Here is a 22,921-nt window from a genome sequence, read left to right as displayed (position 1 = left end):
TTCTTAACTAGTACCAAATAATCAAAGGATATGAGCAGACAATTAAGAAGATGATGATGTTAAAAGATGAAGAAATTAAAATCATTTCTAGTCATATGAAAAAATACTCTAAATCACTATTGATTTAGAAATGCAATTTAAGAAATGCAAAGTAAGACACTCTGAGGTACTACTTATATACCTCTCAGATTGATTAAGATGACAGAAAAGATGACAGGCTGAGATGATAAAATGTTGGAAGGAATGTGGGAAAACTGGGACACAATTACATTTTTGTGGAGTTGTGAACTGATCCAACCATTCTGGAGAATAATTTAGAACTATGCCCAAAGGGCAATCAAACTATGCGTACCTTTTGATTCAGCAGTGTCTCGACTGGGCCCGTATCCCAAAAAGATCATAAAAAAGGGAAAAGGACCCACATGTGCAAAAATATTTGTAATAGCTTTTTTGTAATGACAAGGAATTCTAAACTTGAGTAGATGCCCAGCAATTGGGGATTGCCTGAATAAATTATGGTATATGAATGTTATGGATTACTATTGTTCTATAAGAAACGACCAGCAGGAAGATTTCTGAGAGGCCTGGAATGACTTACATGAACTGATGCTGAGTGAAATGAGCAGAATCAGGAGAACATTGTACATTGCAACAACAAAGATTATGTGATAATGAATTGTGATAGACTTGGCTCTTGTCAACAATGAGTTGATTTAGGCCAATTCCAATACACAATAGACTTGTGATGAAGAGAGCCATCTGCACTAAGAGAAGACTGTGGGGATTATATGGATCACAACATAGTTTTTTTCATCTTTTTTAATTGTTTGCCTAACTTTTTGTTTGCTTTTTCATTTTTTCCCCGATTTCTCTTGTCCAGCATGATAAATGTAGAAATGTGTATAGAAAAATTGTACATGTTTAACGTATTAGATTGCCTGATGTCTGATGATGAAGAGGGTGGAAGAAGAGAAGGAAAAGAATTTGGAACACGAGGTTTTACAAGGGTGAATGTTGAAAACTATCTTTGCATATATTTTGAAAATAAAAAGCTATTAAAATGTCAGCATTTGTTATTGAGTTGTGGAAGCTGTGATATCTGAAATTCTGGAGATGAGAACATAGACTAGGCAGTGGGGCAAGCCCATTTTCAATAATAGTTAAGGAGCATTAGGTGTAGAGGTAGGATAGCAAGGACCATTTATACATATGGAACATTGGTCAGGGAGGATCTGTACGCTTTGGTAGAATGCCAGAATGAACAGTTTCAATCAAAGAACTATAGAACGTGACAGCCAGTTTACTTCTTTTTAAATAGATATGACAGTTCCAGAAAATAATTTTTTTGTATTTGTCTTCTGTCAGATTTTTGTCAGTCAAAAACATTTCTCCAGCAGTTTAATCATCCTGAAGGCTTGTATGATAAAATGTTTTTTGATGTTTGTAACAAATGAGATGTGTCTTCAGCATTTTTTCTGGTCTATATGAAGAGATGATTTTCTCCCCTGATATTTATTGGAAAGCCAAAGTTTGCTAGCTGTTTTTGGCTCTAATTTGATATTTTCCTATTCCAAAAGGCACCCTAAAAGGGTTTTAATATCAACTCTACAAAGTAGACTGCTATGCATATATAATTATTGTGTTGGTAGTTTTGCAGAATTCTAGTTTGCTAAAGCTGTCAGAGATTGTTGAATCAGCAAAATTGTATTACTCTATATTCTAATTTCAAATCCTACCTTTAGAAAGCTGCATCTAACTGTCCCCCTTCCTTTTCTCTCCTTTCTTCCTTTTCCCTCTCTCCCATCCTCCATCCTATATTATATAATTCCATGAGGGGACTTATGTTTTATACAACTTTTCTATCTCTCTCAAAGTCTTAACATAGGACTCTGTATACAGTAGATTCTTAATATTTGTTGAGATCTTTTGTTCCATGAACATTCATGTTAAGCTACCCCAGAATGCAGAGGATGAAGGTGTCAGAAATGATGGGATCAGTACTATAGTAACTGAATATGTTTAGTCACAGGACTTCTACACTTCCAGTTCATGAAAATCATCCCTAATGCTCCTAGTTAAATTTGTTTCCAGTAGTGAGGTTGTCTGGTATGGGTTGTTTGGCAATAAAAAATATTTGGGATGATTTAGCTTTTGTTCAATTTCCCTGTTTTTCTTTGCAGCTCTGGGAAATGCCAGTGTAAAGTAGGTGTTGGAGGTTCCAAATGTGACCGCTGCCAAGATGGGTATTATGGCTTCAGTGAGAATGGCTGTCTGCCCTGCCAATGCAATAATCAGTCTGTCACTTGTGATGCCTTCTCAGGTAAAGCATATCTTCATTTCAAGGTGTTGTTTTAGTACTTAATTTGTTCTTTGCTTTCTGTACAACTAGATTATAAGTTCTTGAGGGCACCACAACTGTATCTTATATATTCTAAAAGTGCTTAATAAAAATTTGTTTGTGAATATGTTAATAAGGCCTAGGAGTTAGATGCTGTTCTCTTTGTTGACTTTTTTTGATAATCCTTTCACATCTAATACCTATAAATATTATTTTAAATTACTTAAAATAATACATATAACTACCACAGGAATATTGTGAAGATTAATAGTAAACTAATCAAATATTTTTTCATTGAAAAGACCTGTCAAAAATAAAAAGTATCACCAACTACATGATTAAAATCATGTTCTTCTATAGTGCCTTCTGTGTAGTCAAGACAAGTTATATTTACTTTGTTGCAGGACTGTGTCTGGGTTTTTTAAGTTAAAATCTTATCTCTAAGGAACTCTATGCTTTGACTAAATCCCCCTACCTATTTCTCTGTATCCTATTACTAAACATTAATTTGGGGAACAAGTTAGTGAATATACATAAAATTATTGTAGAGGAAAATATAGCTTTTGTTTTAGAAACAATTCACAAATATAAGTATATATATGTACTCCTTTTCTTTTTTTCCTCAGCCTCGTCATCTTATGTAGATTGATTAAAACAATGCATGGTTCTTTAGGCACCTGAAAATGCACTTATCATTTATTTCTTGTTCTGAGGATATGAGTTATTAAGGAGTATCTTTTTTAAAAAGCAACCATCTGAATCAATGAATTAATTCATAATATTTCTCATTACCTAAATTATAGTTTGTTATATATGAGAATATTATCTATGTATAATGTGCATATTATGTGTATATATTGTAAGCTAATCTTAATATTCCCTATTTCAAAGTTTATTCTAACTCTGTGTTCTATATCTCTTGTGGCTTTAACATTCTATGGTTTTGTAACTGGGAGTAAAGCAAGGAATAGATGCATGTCTGAATTAATTTAATTTGGGGAAATTTCTAGGGATCATATTATAGGTTAAAATTTTTTTCCCCTTTTAGCAATCTTTACAGTTTATTAATGGCTATACACTGACTTAATATTATAGAAATCATGAACAAAATGGCAGGTTCCCTCAATGTGAAATTACTTGCAAAATTCCCTTTGTGCTATTAGATAGATAACAACATATCTGTAGAAATAAGAATTTGTTTTTCCTACAAATATCAGATGAAGATGACATTTTAGGTCATGTTAGAAAATTTTTGAGAAGTAGAGAGTACAAGGAACACCTTTACTTTTCCCAACCCTGCTAGCTTTACCTAAAATTCATCATTTTTGTCATCACCTTCAGCATAGTTTTCCCATTACTGATGTGCTACGACTGCCCCCTGGTGTCCAAACATTGTTTATTTCAGGATTTGCCTATATTTTCAATTTTAGACCAAAAGAATAGAAGTGAAAAAAATTTTCCAACTTTCAGCTTACCAAGAACTTCCTCCAAGAACTTAAATTTTCATATAGCTCATTTTATCTTATCTATCTTAACAATATTTGCTTAAGTTGGAGTCATGATTATAGACTATAGTACTATCCCATTTTTTTTTTTTAAGGGAGGAAAATGGAGTCTAGAACTAGAGGCCACTTTGACTTTTATTCCTGGCAAAAATTGTAGGAAATATTATTTAAGCAATGGTTAGTGAACTTCTAAAGAAAAAAAAAGTTTTATTAGTAACTGGAGTATGTGCATAGTTATCTGATTTGCATATGACACAAAGGAAGGAGACAGCACTTCAAATAATACTTTAAATAGATCTTGATAGGTTAGAATGTTGGGCCAAATCCCATAAAGAGTAAGTTTTTAAAATTATACTTTGAAAAAAGTGGTTTCACAAGTTGAGATGGGAAATTAGGGTTAAAGACATCTGAGATACTGTAATTCTATGAAGCATTATAAATTATTTTATGAACTGCCAAAATCACAATGCCCATTTTATCTTTATACATAACCACATGGAATAGCCCTATCATCTTGAACATTGGTTCTCAGAATTCTAATATTCAGTATATTTAATGATGATAATAATAATAATAATAATGTTGATCTTAATAGGGGATACATCTTTAGTAAAGAAGGATACGAAGTAGACAAAGACTATTGCTTTTTGTTCAGAACTATTGTTATTGTTCAGAGTAATAACAATTACTTCTGTTTATAGAATTATTTAAATTCATCCTTAATTTGGTATCCTCTGGAGGAATGAAAAATAATTATTTACATTTTATAAATAAGAAATCTGTGAATCATAGGCTCTGAGATTTCTTTTAGTCCCAGATCTACAATTTTAAACTTGAAACATCATACTTTTTATAACAATCAACTTGTACTCTCTAAATTTGCTCTCCAGGCCAAATATTTCTGATTTCTTCACCTGTTTCATGCATGGTATGCCCTCTCTAGTCTTTATCTTGCTCCATCTTTGTTTCCTTCCTCTGAACCTACTCCATTTTGTCATAGTTCTTCATAAAATGTAATGCCCAAGATCAAACACAATATTTTGGTTTGATCTGACCAGGTCAGAATAAATAGGATTTTCACTTTTCTCATTATGGACATTCTCTTTCTAGTGATGTGTAAGTTCACATTGCCTTGTTTGGCTGCCATATTATCCTCTTGACTTACTAAGATTTCTAGCGACTAAAATCCTAAGATCTTTTTCAAAATCTTGTCTAGTTATACATTTCTTACCTTGAAATTGTATAGTTGCTTTGAACTCAAATGCAGGATTTTTAATGTGTAACTTCTCTCCCATCAAGAGATTATAGGAGAACATCTTTCTTTCACTACTAATTATTTAACCACTTCTGAATAAAATAATTATCAACCCCATATCTCTTCATCTTTACTTTAAAAATACTATGTGATTTTATCTTTTTTTAGGTGGTGGTGAGAGATTTTTTTCTTTAATTATTCTAGTAGTACTGTCAAATAAGGGAATGAGATTATTATTTATTATATTCTATCAAGATTGTCCTTGAACCAATATAGGCTCTTGATGATCACAGTTTTCCTGTCTACATGCTTATAAATCAATCCCATTAATAATTCATTTTAGACCAGAAGAAATGAGAAGGCCTTTCCCTCTCTTTTATGCAAAGTTGGGGGTAAGAATTATTTGTCCAACTGCATATAGTTGGACTGGGTTAATATGCCAGTTACTGTTGCTGAACTCCTTTTATCCCCCTTTCTTTTTCATTTTTTTATATAAGATATAACTGAGTGAAGAAGAGGGAAGGATGTATTGGGAAATGAAGGTGATGTAAAAATTAAAATATCAAGTAAATCTTTTTTTTAATTGGACATTATAGGATTTTGAAAGGACTTGAATTTAAGGTCATTGTTTATGTTATGGTATTCAGTCTTTATATATGTGTACATATTTAAATAATTATAATAATATATACACACATACATACAGTGATTACACTAATGTAAATAAAGACATCAAAAACTCAAACTTAAAAAAAAAGTACAATGGGCAACATTGGCATCAAATTTTTTAAGTTTAGGCATACAAATTTCCCTTTTATTAGCAAATGATAAAGTACAAAAGTGAAAAATGAGGAGTTTATATGGAATATTATTGTTTGGTAAGAAAGACTAGCAGGATGATTGCAGAGGCCTGGGGAGACCTACATGAACTGATGCTAAGTGAAATGAGCAGAACCAGGAGATCACTGTACACAGCAACAAGAAGATTATATGATGATCAGTTCTGATGGACATGGCCCTCTTCAACAATGAGATGATTCAGGCCAGTTCCAATGATCTTGTGATGGAGAGAGCCAACTGTACCTAGAGAGATAACTGTGGGAAATGAGTATGGACCCCAATATAGCATTTCCATTCTTTCTATTATTGTTTGCTTACATTTTTGTTTTCCTTCTCAGGTTTTTTCTTTCTAGATCTGATTTTTCTTGTGCAGCAAGATAACTGTATAAGTATGTACACATATATTGGATTTAATATATACTGTAACATATTTAACATGTATTAGACTACCTGCCATCTAGGGGGGATGGGAGGGGAAGAGAAGATTTTTGCAAGGATCAGTGTTAAAAAATTACCTATGCATATGTTTTGTAAATAAAAAGCTATAATAATAATAATAAATAAATTATTGGGGAAAAAGAAAAGAAAAGAAAAATGAGGAGTTTAAACTTCATATGCGTGAAGAAGGAACTGTTAATAGAGCATCTAGAGGACTCAATGAATTCAGATCTCTAGAGCCAGACAAATTAATTCAGGGGTGGAGAAACAACAGGCAGATATGTCCTGAAATCCATTTTAATTCAGATGTTTTTGCCTGTTTGCTCATATTTGGGAACTGGGAGGAGGTTTGTACAATGTATGTTTGTTGAGTTACATCTGCTGCATCAAAATGTATCCAAAAATTTTTTTAATTAAGAAAAAGTCACTCTTTTCTATTTTGATCATTAAGATACTTGTCCATTTCCTAATCTTGTCATTCTACATAATTCTTTAGAGAAAACTGATTCTAGCTTAGAAATAATTTCTGTCAATTGTTTCATAACCCAGTATCTAATTTATCTGGGCCTGGTGACTTAAATTCATTGAAATAAGTAGGTTTTTTTTTGTTTTTTTTTTTTTAACCACAATTGTCTGCCCCCACTTCCTTATTTTAACTCTTTACTAATCACTTTTATTCTAGTGCCTGTCTGAAAATGATTCTTATTGGATTAAAAAAAAAAATCAAGAGTTGAATAGTTCTGTCTTCAGCTTTAATTATCATTATCCTTTCTTCTCAGAGGAGCCAGCAGCCTTTTTTGGAATGAATTCAGGGGGATTTGAAATGGACTCATCTTGACTTAATTGGGTTTTTTTTTGTTATAAATTGTGTTTAATCTAGAGGAGGGAAGAAGAGGTATTTTCAGAAACTGAGGGTATTATAAAAAATAAAGAATTTCAAAAAAAGATTTTTTAAAGCCACCTGCTAACTTTGCTATAGTTTTAAAAGTCTTTTTGGTGTTCAACAATTTGCCAACAACTTCAGCTCATTTGAGCCATAGTGCTTTTGCACTAAAGCACTTAGAAAGCTTCTTAGAAGAAGAGGTCATACTTTTGTTTTAAATTGACCTTGCTTCCACCTTTACTCGTGTGTTTAATATCTAAGTTGATTTATTAGTGCCCTGACTAAAGGGCCAAGACTACAGTCTTTTTAGACAGCTCCTCCTTTAATCCTCATCAAATTCGTCTATATTTATTTCATTGGAATATTACCATTGAAAACTTCCCACATCTTTTGGATCAACTTCCTTTATCAAATTTTAGGCTATAGGATGCTGTCACTAAATTTTTTGAAGTAGACTCTCAAAATCTAGGGCAGTTTTCCCTTCTCTATCACGTATTTTTGAGTGAACTGGCCTTGAATTTATTATGAACTGGTTATTTTGAAACTTCTATTTGCTATTTAATTGGAATGTAGCTTACTATTACATTTAGAATTCTAGAGGAATATTCACAAAACTAAGATAAACTCATTAAGCTATATCCATTTCACATAAAGAATTCACTTAGTAATTACTAATCAATAATACATGAGTCATAGAGAAATATAGAAATGTAGTTGTTTTCCAGGAACTTCTGCTTGGTAAAACTTTTAACAAATTGAGTTACCCCTAATAATTAGAATCACATATTTGTTTTAAATAGACCTTGGAAATCATCCAATCTATCCCCTTCATATTTGAAAGTAGTAAACTGAGATCCAGAGAGTTAAGTTTTGAATTCATTGTACTTTCCACAATCCCATGCTGTTTCTCTCTTGTTTGGATTGTGAATCTTAGCATCATGTACAAGTTGTTTACTCCTAAATATCTCCAGTAGGAGTAGACTTTGTAGACTCTTATCTTCCAAAACATTTTTCATTTTTGAACATAGGTAACATCTGCCTCCTTGTAATTCCAGCACGTGTCCTAATTTTACCCTTTTGGTCAAGTAGAACAAGTCATTATTTTCCCTACAATCATTTTTATATTAAAAAGAAAAAGAAAACATGTCTGTCTATCATCTTAGATTTTCATTTGTTCTGGTTTTCAGCCCCCTCTCTATTCTGGTCACCATTTTAGGTCATGTGTTCTAATTTGTATGAGGGAAAATTACAAATTCTACTAGATTTTCAACAATGGGGTTGCAAAATTCCTGAATGTCTTTTCTGGAAAATTGGTTTTGATGCAGCCAGAAAAATTTTACTTTTAAGTATGAATGAAAAACAATGTTTTAGACATTCAGAAATCTACTGAAGGAGCAGCCATCAGGAATCTTGTGGTAAAGCATGCTGTGTCATTAGTTGGTCGTTGAACAACTTACAATAATGCCAAAAGATAGGCTAAATGGTCTTTAATGGTTGTCTTCTTATATTATGGACTTCAGTTTTTGACTACAGACTTTAATATCTAAGTTTCTACTCAGTACTGGAGGAACAAGGTCTTGGAAGTTGCTTGAATTTGATTGAAGATAAAAGGAAAAGGGGGAACAACAGAGGATGAAATGGATAGATAGTTTCATGGAAACAATGAACATGACATCAGGAGATAGTGGAGGATAGAATGACCATGGAGTCACAAAGAATCAGATATTACTGAACAACAATGACACAAAGGACTTCCCTGAATATACCTTTGTATTGTTCATGAAGATGAGTGCTCTTCTGAAGTGAAGGACTTGGGACTTAGCAGCAGTGGTGAAGATATCAATGTAGTTATCCTAGAAGAGGTTATACCATGGAACCAGAGGAATTTGATTCTAATTGAAGGAGACTTTGGGTTGGCATTCAAGAAAGGAAAACTAAGGGCAATCATCAAAACCCTGCCTCTGCCCCAAAACAATAAAGTGTAGTTTCTTATCATGAATTATCTTATTTGTTCATTTTTTTCAGATAGAATATGAAATTTATTCATAGAACAAAATTTTTACCATCACTATTTGGTAAAGTAGGTAGAGGTCTTGCCTCTGGTATGTATTAGTTATGTACATACGCTGAGCAAATCACTTAAATTCTCAGTGCTCCTGGCAACTATGCTACAAAACAGTTGCCATTATGCACTGATAGGAGTCCCCCACATCCATGAAATTGCAGGCCTGGACCAAAAAGCAAACAAAAAACACAAAGCCACTAAAAATTTATACTTTCTTTAATAGACATCATTTCCCTGACACTTTGGGTTTTAAAAGCTGATATTCTCTCTTCTCTGTTTCATATGCAAATATACCATAATAATTTTTATGGAGTACTAATTATAAGGTATTAGGCATAATGCAAACAAAATAACAGTATATTGCTATTTGTTCTGGAAAATCTTCTTAACATTTTGAAACTAATTAATTAATTAATTAATTTTTTGTTATGATAGCTTTTTATTGACAGAATCCATGCCAAGGTAATTTTTTACAACATTATCCCTTGCACTCACTTCTGTTCCGATTTTTCCCCTCTCTCCCTCCATCCCCTCCCCTAGATGGCAAGCAGTCCTATATATGTTAAATATGTCGCAGTATATCCTAGATACAATATATGTGTGCAGAACCGAACAGTTCTCTTGTTGCACAGGGTGAATTGGATTCAGAAGGTAGAAATAACCCAGGAAGAAAAACAAAAATGCAAACAGTTTACATTCATTTCCCAGTGTTCTTTTTTTGGGTGTAGCTGCTTCTGTCCATCATTGATCAGTTGAAACCGAGTTAGATCTCTTTGTCAAAGAAATCCACTTCCATCAGAATATATCTTCAAACAGTATCGTTATTGAAGTATATAATGATCTCCTAGTCCTGCTCATTTCACTTAGCATCAGTTCATGTAAGTCTCGCCAGTTCTCTCTGTATTCATCCTGCTAGTCATTTCTTACAGAACAATAATATTCCATAACATTCATATACCACAATTTACTCAACCATTCTCCAATTGATGGGCCTCCATTCATTTTCCAGTTTCCAGCCACTACAAATAGGGCTGCCACAAACATTTTGGCACATACAGGTCCCTTCCCTTCTTTAGTATCTCTTTGGGATATAAGCCCAGTACTAACACTGCTGGATCAAAGGGTATGCACAGTTTGATAACTTTTTGGGCATAATTCCAGATTGCTCTCCAGAATGGTTGGATTCGTTCACAACTTCACCAACAATGCATTAGTGTCCCAGTTTTCCCGCATCCCCTCCAACATTCATCATTATTTTTTCCTGTTATCTTAGCCAATCTGACAGGTGTGTAGTGGTATCTCAGAATTGTCTTAATTTGCATTTCTCTGATCAATAGTAATTTGGAACATTCATAAATGAATTTATCGAATAAAAAACATTGTGATATTTGCAAAGACTAGAGCTCCCATATAAAATTTTAGCAAGTTAGCACATAAAGCACCTTTCATAACTTTAAGCCTGATTGGAATATATATGCTATTCAGGACAAACATTTATTATGGCCCAAATATATATACATACATCATATATATATATATATATATATATATATATTTTTGATATCAAATATAGCTGTCCTGTCAATTGATTCCTAAAGGACTAGATTATTAATGAACACCTGAGTTGCTTAGATACTTCTTCCCTCCCCTGCCAAAGACATTTTATTACCAGCACAAAAAATAGAACTCTGGATTGTGAATCAGGAAGTTCAGATCCAAGCTTTGACATTTCTTAATAGGGTGACTCAAGAGTCTCCAGTTTCTTATTTATAAATTAAGAAAACACATGTACCACTTCTAGGGTTATTGTAAGTATTACAAAAATAGTTTATGAAACTACTAGAGAAATCAGAGAGATCATTTCATTAAGGCCTTGTTTGCTTGATTGTGAATGCTGACATAGTATATACTGCTTTTTTTTTTAATAGCTTTTTATTTGCAAGATATATGCATGGGTAATTTTTCAGCATTGATGATTGCAAAATCTTTTGTTCCAATTTTTCCCCTTCCTCCCCCCAACCTCCTCCCCCAGATGGCAGGTTGATCAATACATGTTAAATATGTTAAAGTACATGTTAAATACTATATATATATACATTTCCATACAGTTATTTTGCTGAAATAGAGGGATTGGGAATTCTATGTAGTGGTTCATATTTATTTCCCAGAGTTCTTTCACTGGGTGTAGCTGGTTCAATTCATTACTGCTCTATTGGAACTGATTTGGTTCATCTCATTGTTGAAGAGAGCCACGTCCATCAGAATTGATCATCATATAGTATTGTTGTTGAAGTGTATAATGATCTACTGGTCCAGCTCATTTCACTCAGCATCAATTCATGTAAGTCTCTCCAGGCCTTTCTGAAATCATCCTATGTAATATTCTTCTCTAAAATGTAATGTTCTCTTTTTGGGGTTTCCTTGGGGTATCTGGAGGCAGCATTAGTTTCAGTTCAAAGTAATCGCCCCAAATGCAGTCAGCTATTAAAGTCCAAATCCTTTATTGTCTCCTTCAAAGTCTTGTCTCCTTCACTTGGGGCTCAGCTAGTTTTCTGGAGGCCTTCTTGGTTTCAGTGTTCTCCACAGGAGAATGCCTCAGAATCAGCCAGAATCAGGATAAGCAAAAGTCCTTGGTCTTTATTCTTGGTCTTTATGGGTAGAAGTGAAAGGGATGGATGCAAGCTCTTCCTGACCTCCCTTCTCTTCATCTACTGCAAAAGTGATTCTGGCTTGTCTTACTCCACCCCCTAATCCCGCCTACAATTCTCTATATACATCAAAAAATGGAGCCAGCACAGAATAGTGGGAAGGACCATTTTCTAAGCATATGCTAATAGACTATTTAGCCTTAAGTGCTCTGTTGTCTGACTCCAGTGCATCTACTCAGAGTTTCAGCCCTTTACATATAACATGTCTCAGTTTTTCCACATCCCCTCCAACATTCCACATTATCTTTCCCTGTCACTCTAGCCAATCTGACAAGTGTGTAAGGGTATCTCAGAGTTGTCTTAATTTGCATTTCTCTGATTAATTATGACTTGGAGCATCTTTTCATATGGCTAGAGATAATTTCCATTTCTTCCTCTGAGAATTGTCTGTTCATATCCTTTGACCATTTATCAATTGGAGAATGGCTTGATTTCTTATAAATTAGAGACAGTTCTCTATATATTTTAGAAATGAGGCCTTTATCAGAACCTTTGACTGTAAAAATGTTTTCCCAATTTATTGCTTCCCTTCTAATCTTGTCTGCATTAGTTTTGTTTGTACAAAGTCTTTTCAATTTGATATAATCAAAATTTTCTATTTTGTGATCAATAATGATCTCTGGTTTTTCTTTGGTCATAAATTCCTTCCTCTTCCACAGGTCTTAGAGGGAAACTATCCTATGTTCTTCTAATTTATTTATAATCTCATTCTTTATGCCTAGGTCATGAACCCATTTTGACCTTATCTTGGTGTACGATGTTAAGTGTGGTTCAATGCCTAGTTTCTGCCATATTAATTTCCAATTTTCCCAGCAATTTTTGTCAAACAGTGAGTTCTTATCCCAAAAGCTTGGGTTTTTGGGTTTGTCAAACACTAGATTATTAAAGTTACTGACTTTTTTGTCCTTTGAACCTAACCTATTCCACTGATCAACTAGTCTATTTCTTAGCCAATACCAAATGGTTTTGGTAACCGCTGCTTTATAATATAATTTTAGATCTGGTACAGCTAGGCCACCTTCATTTGATTTTTCATTAGTTCCCTTAAAATTCTTGACCTTTTGTTTTTCCATATGAACTTTGTTGTTATTTTTTCTAGGTCATTAAAATAGTTTTGGGGGAGTCTGATTGGTATAGTGCTAAATAAATAGATTAGTTTAGGTAGTATTGTCATCTTTATTCTATTTGCTCACCTTATCCAAGAGCATTTAATATTTTTCCATTTGATTAGATCTGACTTTATTTGTGTGGAAAGTGTTTTGTAGTTTTGCTCACAAAGTTTTTGATCTTCCCTTGGCAGATATAGTCCTAAATATTTTATACTATTGATAGTTACTTTAAATGGAATTTCTCTTTGTAATTCTATTGGATTTTGTTAGTGATATATAAGAATGCTGATGACTTATGTGAGTTCATTTTGTATCCTGCAACTTTGCTAAAGGTGTGGATTCTTTCTAATAGCTTTTTAGCAGAATCTCTGGGGTTCTTGTAGATACTGCTTCGGATTTGGATTGGGAAACCTGGATTTTAATTTTGGCCATCATTAGCTAATTGCATAAATTTGAGTGGCTCTCATCTCTTTTTCTGTTCTTAGTTTCCCTTCCCTCAAAATGAAGATAAGGATGGAATATATATAATCTCTAAGGTCACTTTCAGCCTTAATATTCTATGGATTGTCTTTTAACAGCTGCCAACTTGCTTTTTTCTTTATAGGGCTAGATAAGATATGCCAAAATGATTGGGATATCATATAAACCTCTCCCAGATCAGAACTTATAACCTAACAACTTATCATAATGGATATATTTCCTTAAAATCATTTCCCTGCATTAATTTTTTTTAATGGAAAAGGGGAATTCAAAGATGGGGAGAAGATAGTATAATCAATCTTCTGGGAAAAAGCAGCTTCTCCTCTTCCCCGAATAGAGTCTCTTCAGAATTTAAATCTATGTATTTGACCACCTCTCTCACCAGACTCATCTTGCCTCACTCAACCCCCACTTTCTTACTCTCATTCCACACATACTTGGCCATTATTGAAAATAAATAATCTATAAAATGTAATGTATCCTACTTATTCAGAGAACAGAAAAATTTGAAAGTTAGGATTAAGTGCTGTTAACTAAAATCTAAAGCTAATCAGTAGGCATTTTCTAACTTATTTAGAGATTGTATAGCACAGTAAGTAGATATTATTACAGTTAGGAAGGCCTAAATTCAAGTTCTACCCTTTAAAACACATTGGCTTTGTACCCTGGGTAAGTAATTTAATCCCTCCAGTGCCCAAACCAATTATGATTGTAAATTTCAGATGAGTTGTCCATCTACATTTGTTTTATTTTGTTTTCCTTTATTTAATTGAAGCTTTTTATTTTCTTTTTTTTTTTTTATTATAATTACTTTATATTGACAGAATCCATGCCAGGGTAATTTTTTAACAACATTATCCCTTGTACTCGTTTCTGTTCCGATTTTTCCCCTCCCTCCCTCCACCCCCTCCTCTAGATGGCAAGCAGTCCTATATATGTTGGATATGTTGCAGTATATCCTAGATACAATATATGTTTGCAGAACCGAACAGTTCTCTTGTTGCACAGGGAGAATTGGATTCAGAAGGTATAAATAACCCGGGAAGAAAAACAAAAATGCAGATAGTTCACATTCGTTTCCCAGTGTTCTTTCTTTGGGTGTAGCTGCTTCTGTCCGTCATTTATCAATTGAAACTCAGTTAGGTCTCTTTGTCAAAGAAATCCACTTCCATCAAAATATTGTTGTCGAAGCGTATAATGATCTCCTGGTTCTGCTCATTTCACTCAGCGTCAGTTCATGTAAGTCTCTCCAGTCCTCTCTGTATTCATCCTGTTGGTCATTTCTTACAGAACAATAATATTCCATAACATTCATATACCACAATTTACCCAGCCATTCTCCAATTGATGGGCATCCATTCATTTTCCAGTTTCTAGCCACTACAAACAGGGCTGCCACAAACATATTGGCACATACAGATCCCTTTCCCTTCTTTAGTATTTCTTTGGGATATAAGCCCAATAGAAACACTGCTGGATCAAAGGATATGCACAATTTGATAACTTTTGGGGCATAATTCCAGATTGCTCTCCAGAATGGTTGGATTCGTTCACAACTCCACCAACAATGCATCAGTGTCCCAATTTTCCCGCATCCCCTCCAACATTCATCATTATTTTTTCCTGTCATCTTAGCCAATCTGACAGGTGTGTAGTGGTATCTCAGAGTTGTCTTAATTTGCATTTCTCTGATCAATAATGATTTGGAACACTCTTTCATATGAGTGGTAATAGTTTCAATTTCATCCTCTGAAAATTGTCTGTTCATATCCTTTGACCATTTATCAATTGGAGAATGGCTTGATTTCTTATAAATTTGAGTCAGTTCTCTATATATTTTGGAAATGAGACCTTTATCAGAACCTTTAACTGTGAAGATGTTTTCCCAGTTTGTTGCTTCCCTTCTAATCTTGTTTGCATTAGTTTTATTTGTACAAAGGCTTTTTAATTTGATGTAATCAAAATTTTCTATTTTGTGATCAATAATGATCTCTAGTTCATCTTTGGTCACAAATTTCTTTCTCCTCCACAAATCTGAGAGATAAACTATCCTATGTTCCTCTAATTTATTTATAATCTCGTTCTTTATGCCTAGGTCATGGACCCATTTTGACCTTATCTTGGTATATGGTGTTAAGTGTGGGTCCATGCCTAATTTCTGCCATACTAATTTCCAATTATCCCAGCAGTTTTTATCAAATAATGAATTCTTATCCCAGAAGTTAGGGTCTTTGGGTTTGTCAAACACTAGATTGCTATAGTTGACTATTCTGTCTTGTGAACCTAACCTTTTCCACTGATCCACTAATCTATTTCTTAGCCAATACCAAATGGTTTTGGTGACTGCTGCTTTATAATATAATTTTAGATCAGGTACAGCTAGGCCACCTTCATTTGATTTTTTTTCATTAATTCCCTTGAGATTCTCGACTTTTTATTGTTGCATATGAATTTTGTTGTTATTTTTTCTAGATCATTAAAATATTTTCTTGGAAGTCTGATTGGTATAGCACTAAATAAATAGATTAGTTTAGGGAGTATTGTCATCTTTATTATATTCGCTTGGCCTATCCAAGAGCACTTAATATTTTTCCAATTATTTAAGTCTGACTTTATTTGTGTGGAGACTTTTTTATAATTTTGCTTATATAATTCCTGACTTTCCTTTGGTAGATAGATTCCCAAATATTTTATGGTATCAACAGTTATTCTGACTGGAATTTCTCTTTGTATCTCTTGCTGTTGGGTTTTGTTGGTGATGTATAAAAATGCTGAGGATTTATGGGGATTTATTTTGTAGCCAGCTACTTTGCTAAAATTATGAATTATTTCTAATAGCTTTTTAGTAGAATCTCTGGGGTTCTCTAGGTATACCATCATATCATCTGCAAAGAGTGATAGTTTGGTTTCCTCATTGCCTACTCTAATTCCTTTAATATCTTTCTCGACTCTTATTGCGAAGCTTTTTATTTTCAAAACATAGGCAAGGATTTTTCAACATTGACCCTTGCAAAACCTTGTGTTCCAATTTTCCCCCCTTCTCCCTGTTCCCTCCCCTAGAAGGCAATTAATCCAATATATGTTAAACATAGTAAAAATATATGTAAATCGAATATATGTATGTATACTTATACAAATACCCTGCTGCACAAGAAAAAATCTGATCAAAAAGGAAGAAAAATGAGAAAGAAAGGAAAATTCAAGCAAATAACAAAAAAAGAAATGAAAATACTGTAATCTACAGTCAGTTCCCACAGTCCTCTCTCTGGGTGTAGATGACTTTCATCATCACAAAATCATTGGAACTGGCCTCAATCATCTCATTGTTGAGAAGAGCCACATCCATCAGAATTGATCATTAGATAATCTTGCTATTGCCATTTCCAATGATCTCCTGGTCCTTCTCATTTCACTCAGCATTACTTCATGTAAGTCTCTCCCAGCCTTTCTGAAATATCCTGCTGATCATTTCTTACAGAACAATAATATTCCATAATATTCACATACCATAACATTCCATACAATAATATTCTCCAATTAAATGGGCATCCACTCAGTTTCCAATTTCTTGCCATTACAAAAAAGGCTGCCACAAACATTTTTGCACATGTGAGTCCCTTTCCCTTCTTTAGATCTTAATCTCTTTGGGATATAAGCCCAGTAGTAACACTGCTGGATGAAAGGGTATGCACAGTTTGATAACTTTTTGAGCATAATTTCAAATTGTTCTCCAGAATGGTTGGATCTGTTCATAATTCCACCAACAACGTATCAGTGCCCTAGTTTCCCACATCCCCTCCAACATTTGTCATTATCTTTTCATGTCATCTTAGGCAATCTGAGAGGTATGTGCCCATTTACATTTGTGGGGAGAGTTTCTACATCAGAAATTGACCCTGAATCAATGATATCTGAGGTCTGGATCCTTCTCCATACAAATAGATCCTTTGAAGAAAACAAAATTGGACTGAATGTAGTCTGTACTTTTCTCCCCAATCTAGGTCAAGTACAACCTGAGAGTGATTTATAATTGATGTTATTTTTCACTATATTTGTTATATATTTTTTCCTTTTCAGGAAGATTTAATTTACTGATATATTTATAATAGCAAATCACAATATTTAGGGAGATTCAGATTGTTAAGCTTAGCAATTGAATTGTGTCAAGTTCAGCTAATCTTTATCAGTGTACAAATATAAATTCCTTAAAATATTTATGAGAACAAGTTCAAAGTTCTGTGCCCTGCCTCCATGCTATTGCACTGACTGTCAATCATGCCTATATGCTCATTCTCCCTTTTTACTGACTGAAGCCCCCCTCCAAAAGCCCTTTCATGATTCCTTTGATTTTGTCAGTGTTTTCCCACCTCTGGAGTTGTTTTGTGTTTATTTATCATTTGTGATCCTATCACCTGTGTATATGTCCTCTCACCTTATCTCCATCACAAGAGGAGATAAGCTACTTAAGGATGAAGACTGTTGAGTTTCCTCTGTGAATACAGTGGATAGAGCCCCTGGATCTAAATGAATTCAAATCTGGCCTCAGATACTTACTGATTATGTAACCCAAGTGTAATATGTGTTTTACTATGAGTTTTACCTTAAACAAACATGAGGATCCTAAAACGCTAAAAAAATTTTTTAAATAATTGCTTTCAGGTACCTGTTTGAACTGCCAGGGAAACAGCAGAGGAGACCACTGTGAAGGATGCAAAAATGGTTTCTATAAGAGCCCCACTGCCTTCCATAAATGTCTTCGGTGCCCTTGCTCGGCAGTGACATCTACTGGCAGCTGTTTCATACGTAAGGCTATTCCATAAATCTATATTCTGGACAAGTTTAACATTTATAGTAGTCAGTTAACATTTATGTTAACTATTAACTGAAGTATGAACTAGGATATCATGATATATTCGACTTAGAAAAACCTGATGAATACTGAATCAAACTTCTTTATTGAACCAGATGGCTGAGTGCAGCTGAAAGAGCTCTGAGTTTAGAATCAGAGCTCTTGTATTAAGTTTGGCTCTACCTCTTTTCCCTATATAACCAATTGCTTTATCATTGTAATTTCTTCAATTGCCAGATAAGGAGAGTAAAATGTAGTCCCTAACATGTACTACTCTATTTCTAGCTCTAAAATACTATGACCAAATTCAGAAATCAAAATTAACACATATATGGAATTAACTCACCATAATAGGATGATTTTTATCCAGACAATTATTTATTTAGGTGATACTGACATGGGGAATATCATTAATCCTACAAAATGGCTAGTGCTTCCTGTTTCAGAGCTCTGCACTGGAAATATTTTTCTCACCTGAATGAAATTTTAGTCTGATAACTTGGCTATCCTCTTGCTAATTTCTTTATTATGCCAAAATAAACTACCAAGTTCTATCACAATTATTTAGCAGGAATTCATATATACATTGACAGATAATTTTATGTTTTGAAACCTTTATTATGCTACGTGGTATGAATAGGCAGTTTGCCAAATATTATTCAATATAAGCTGTTTCTGCACATAATTTTTGGAACCAATCACTACTCTGTCAACTATTGTTAAAGCCCTACTTTATCTTGTCTTTGAGGATTAAACATTAATTAGATATCTCTAATAGGTTGCTATTATTTAGACTTCCTTTCTGTGTATATTTCATTCCTTTCCTACTAAATAGATAACCCAGATTTCCCCCTCATAGTCCCTGGAAACCAAGCAGCTAATAGAATAAATGAATGCTAAGATGTTTGAGTTTGAAGGGACTGTGCAGTCTAGTAAGTGTGAAATAGAAGGGGCTTCAGAATCTAGATTGTAGTGAAGTGCCAGAATCTTTGTGTCATTGATTGCCTTATATTAAATGTTTAATATTTTTTGACTGAATGGATACATTCTATAGAAACCACCTAGTCTAGTTCCCTAATTTGTCATCAACAATATTATTGTGGCAACCAAAACTAAATATATACATATATATATATATATATATATATATATATATATAAAATAAGTTTTAGACAATAGTAATAGAAGCATGGCTTGCAGGAATAAGGAGATGATATATATATATAATAAGTTTTAGACAATAGTAATAGAAGCATGGCTTGCAGGAATAAGGAGATGATAATCCCACTGTATTCCTGGTTGTATCATACCTGGAATATTGTGTATAGTACTGAGTACCATAGTTCAGAAGAACATTGATAAGCTGGCAAGTGTACAGAGTTGTCCAACCCAAATAGTGAAAGGCCTCAAGTCTGTGTTATAAGATCAATTGAAGTCTGAATTTAGCCTGAAAAAAAAGATGTAAGGCTGGGGAATTAAAGCTGTCTTCAGAAATTTGAGGGAATCATGAAGAATATAGATTAGACTTATTTCACTTGGCCCCAGAAGGGAGAACCAAAAACAGTGAGTAGAAGTTGCAAAGAGATAAATTGAGATTGAAGTCAAGAACTTCCTAACGATTAGAGCAATCCAGAGGTGTAATAGACTGCCCCTTGAAGAGATATCTGTTGCCCTCCCTAGCAGAGGCTTGATGACTACTTGTCAAGTATAAGGTAATAGGGTCTCCTTTGGGATATGAGATGGACAGCTGAACTGCCAATGTCTCTTTTAACCTTCGAAATCTTGTGATTTTGTTAAGTTAAAACATAAGAGGGTTTAATTGCCAAAAACCATATAATTAATTATTGGAAGAACTGTTCTAGAATTCAGGTGTATTATAATTAATACTGATCTCATTAATTTTATATTGTTTTTCTCTTGGTATTAGACTGTAGAAAGTAGGAGGAATTGGTTTAAAAAACATTTTTCAGGAGTAGCAATATTATTATTTTTTAAGCCTACATTTGAAAGTATATTGATGTTTTGTTTCTTTTAGATTCAGGGGAATTGGTGCCTAAATGTGATCAGTGCAAAGAGGGTTATACAGGTCCAAACTGCAATGTCTGTGAAAATGGCTACTACAACTCTGACAGTATCTGTGTAAAGTGTGAATGTGGTGGTCATGTGGACTCAAATAAAACTCCAAAGATCTGCAAGCCAGAGAGTGGTGAATGCATTGACTGTCTCCACAATACTACTGGTTTTCATTGTGAGAACTGCTGGGAAGGTTATGTCAGAGACCTCAAAGGAAACTGCATCAAAAAAGGTAAACCCTCAACTAAGAGTGTTTTTAAGCCTCCCAGAAACATTTTCAGGAAGAACTCACTTAGCTTTGTTCATTGCAAAATCAATCATAGTTCCTATCTAGCCCCCAAAATGCCTTTCCCATTTCTGCCACTACTATCCCTTTACACTTCCTTCGATTCAGGCAGTACTTTTGCAAGATTTTATATCAATAGACTTGATATTTGAATATTATATAAATATGAAGGGATTAGATTTCATAGCAAATTCAACTGCTATGACTTTATTCAAAAGTAAGAGATCCTAAAATCTTTGACTGCTGTTTCTTGAGGAAATTTTGTTTCCATTTACTATTGTTTCCATTTCATTGGCAACAAAATGAGCTATTCATATTTCTATGTTCATGGATTCCAAAAGTGGATTTTGAGATGATTGGCTAGAGAAATCTCTTTTCTGATTTGCTTGCATCCCTCCTAAACTTTCATTGTCAACTCAGGAAATTTGAGGCCTGCCTTGGATCTTAGGCAGTCATTGTGTGTGTTTGTGTCTGTGTTTTGTTTGTTTTTTGGGGGGAAGGCAATTGGGGTTAAGTGACTTGCCCAGGGTCATACAGCTAGTCAGTGTTATGTGTTGAGACTGGATTATTATGTGTTTTTTACACTTTTATTTGGCCTATATTGTTTCCAAATTAGTAATTAAGATGTCCTCTCATTATTTTTTGTTCTCTATAGTTTCACACTACATGTAGCAGCCATCTAAATTCTTTCCAAGTAGGTCTATAGTTTGATAGTATACTTTGTTGACAGCCTAGAGTTCTTTGCAAGAGATATCTTTGAGTTCTTGTCATAATCACCATTAGTTTTTATTGTAATAATAAAATGATGGCCGCCCATATTTATGTAACAATTTAGCAAGCACTTGCTCACAACAGCCTTGGCAGATGAGAAAATTGAGAGTCAAAGAATGACAATTATTTAGTACAAGTAATTATTTTCCCCATTTTATAGAAAAAGAAAGTTAGATGTAAATCAACTGAGATGATTTGCCCTAACTAACATAACTAATAAGTGGGACAATTATAATAATCCTGGTTGTTTTAACTTTCAAGTCCACTTTCCTCTCAAGTATACCACATTATTTTCTTAGCTGTAGAGATTGGAGAATAATTGCAGTTTGCTATTCAAAATAAATTATCATGTAACAAAGCTTTTTTTTTTTTGCATGTAGAAAATTAAAACAAAGTTACAAAAGATTTAGATATATTGATGGATGGTATATAATGTATTGAGAAAGTCAAAATGCTCAAGATGTTAGTAAACTAATAGCCCACATTTACAGTTTGATTGTAAAATGCTCTCACTTCTAATATCTCATTTGATTTTTATAGCAAGTCTCTAAAGCAAATAATACAAATATTATCTCCATTTAGTAGATGAGGACACTGAGACTCAGATAATTGAGATGACTTCACTAGTTATATACTTAATGAGTAGCAGATCTGAGACTTAAATCCTATTCTACTATGCTGTGCTGCTTTTGTGAAAATCTCTAGTTATGTTAGCATTACTTGAGTTCAAGTATTTACTGTGGAATTCTACATGGATACATCCTCACTACCTACTTTAACATAGGCTTTAGGTATCAGTAATGACATATTCAGTGACTTGGAAGAATTTATACTAATCCACCAAAGGGAATCTTGAAAGACACTTCCTGAAAATGTTAAGATGGTATATATAGGGGCAGCTAGATGGCGCAGTGGATACAGCACCAGCTCTGAAGTCAGGAGGACTTGAGTTCAAATATGATCTCAGACACTTAACACTTCCTAGTTGTGTGACCCTGGGCAAGTCACCTAACTCCAACTGCCTCAGGGCGGGGGGGGGGAGAAAGATGGTATACACACAAACACACACACACACACACACACACAATGCAATGCCAGCCATGTATATATAGTGCTCGTTGTTCTAGATTTCTAGACCTTCATTCTTATCAAGATACTTATTTTAAAAACTAGTTCTTTCCTTTTTTAGTGCATTGATAAGAACACTTTGTACAGTGTTCTGAAAGAGCAATAACCTGGACTTCATGAAACCTGAGTTCAAATTCTAGCAGTATAAAATCAATCCAGTTATTTAACCTCTCTGACTTGAATCTCAATTTCC

The 22,921-nt window shown here is 33.8% G+C and overlaps 1 protein-coding gene across 1 annotated transcript in view; it reads left to right on the top strand.

Annotated features, from left to right (window-relative positions):
• Positions 1 to 22,921, top strand: part of MEGF9 (multiple EGF like domains 9) — a 108,752-nt gene that overhangs the window by 80,861 nt on the left and 4,970 nt on the right. The window contains exons 3-5 of the mRNA XM_051979532.1: positions 2,181 to 2,320; positions 18,281 to 18,424; positions 20,506 to 20,775. Of these exons, the coding sequence (XP_051835492.1) occupies positions 2,181 to 2,320; positions 18,281 to 18,424; positions 20,506 to 20,775 (554 nt within the window). The remainder of the gene's footprint in view (positions 1 to 2,180; positions 2,321 to 18,280; positions 18,425 to 20,505; positions 20,776 to 22,921) is intronic.

This window comes from Antechinus flavipes, chromosome 2 (genome assembly GCF_016432865.1).
Source record: "Antechinus flavipes isolate AdamAnt ecotype Samford, QLD, Australia chromosome 2, AdamAnt_v2, whole genome shotgun sequence".
NCBI classification, from domain to species: domain Eukaryota; kingdom Metazoa; phylum Chordata; class Mammalia; order Dasyuromorphia; family Dasyuridae; genus Antechinus; species Antechinus flavipes.
The sequence above is the reverse complement of the archived record's forward strand: the minus strand, read 5'-3'. Positions and strand labels throughout refer to the sequence as shown.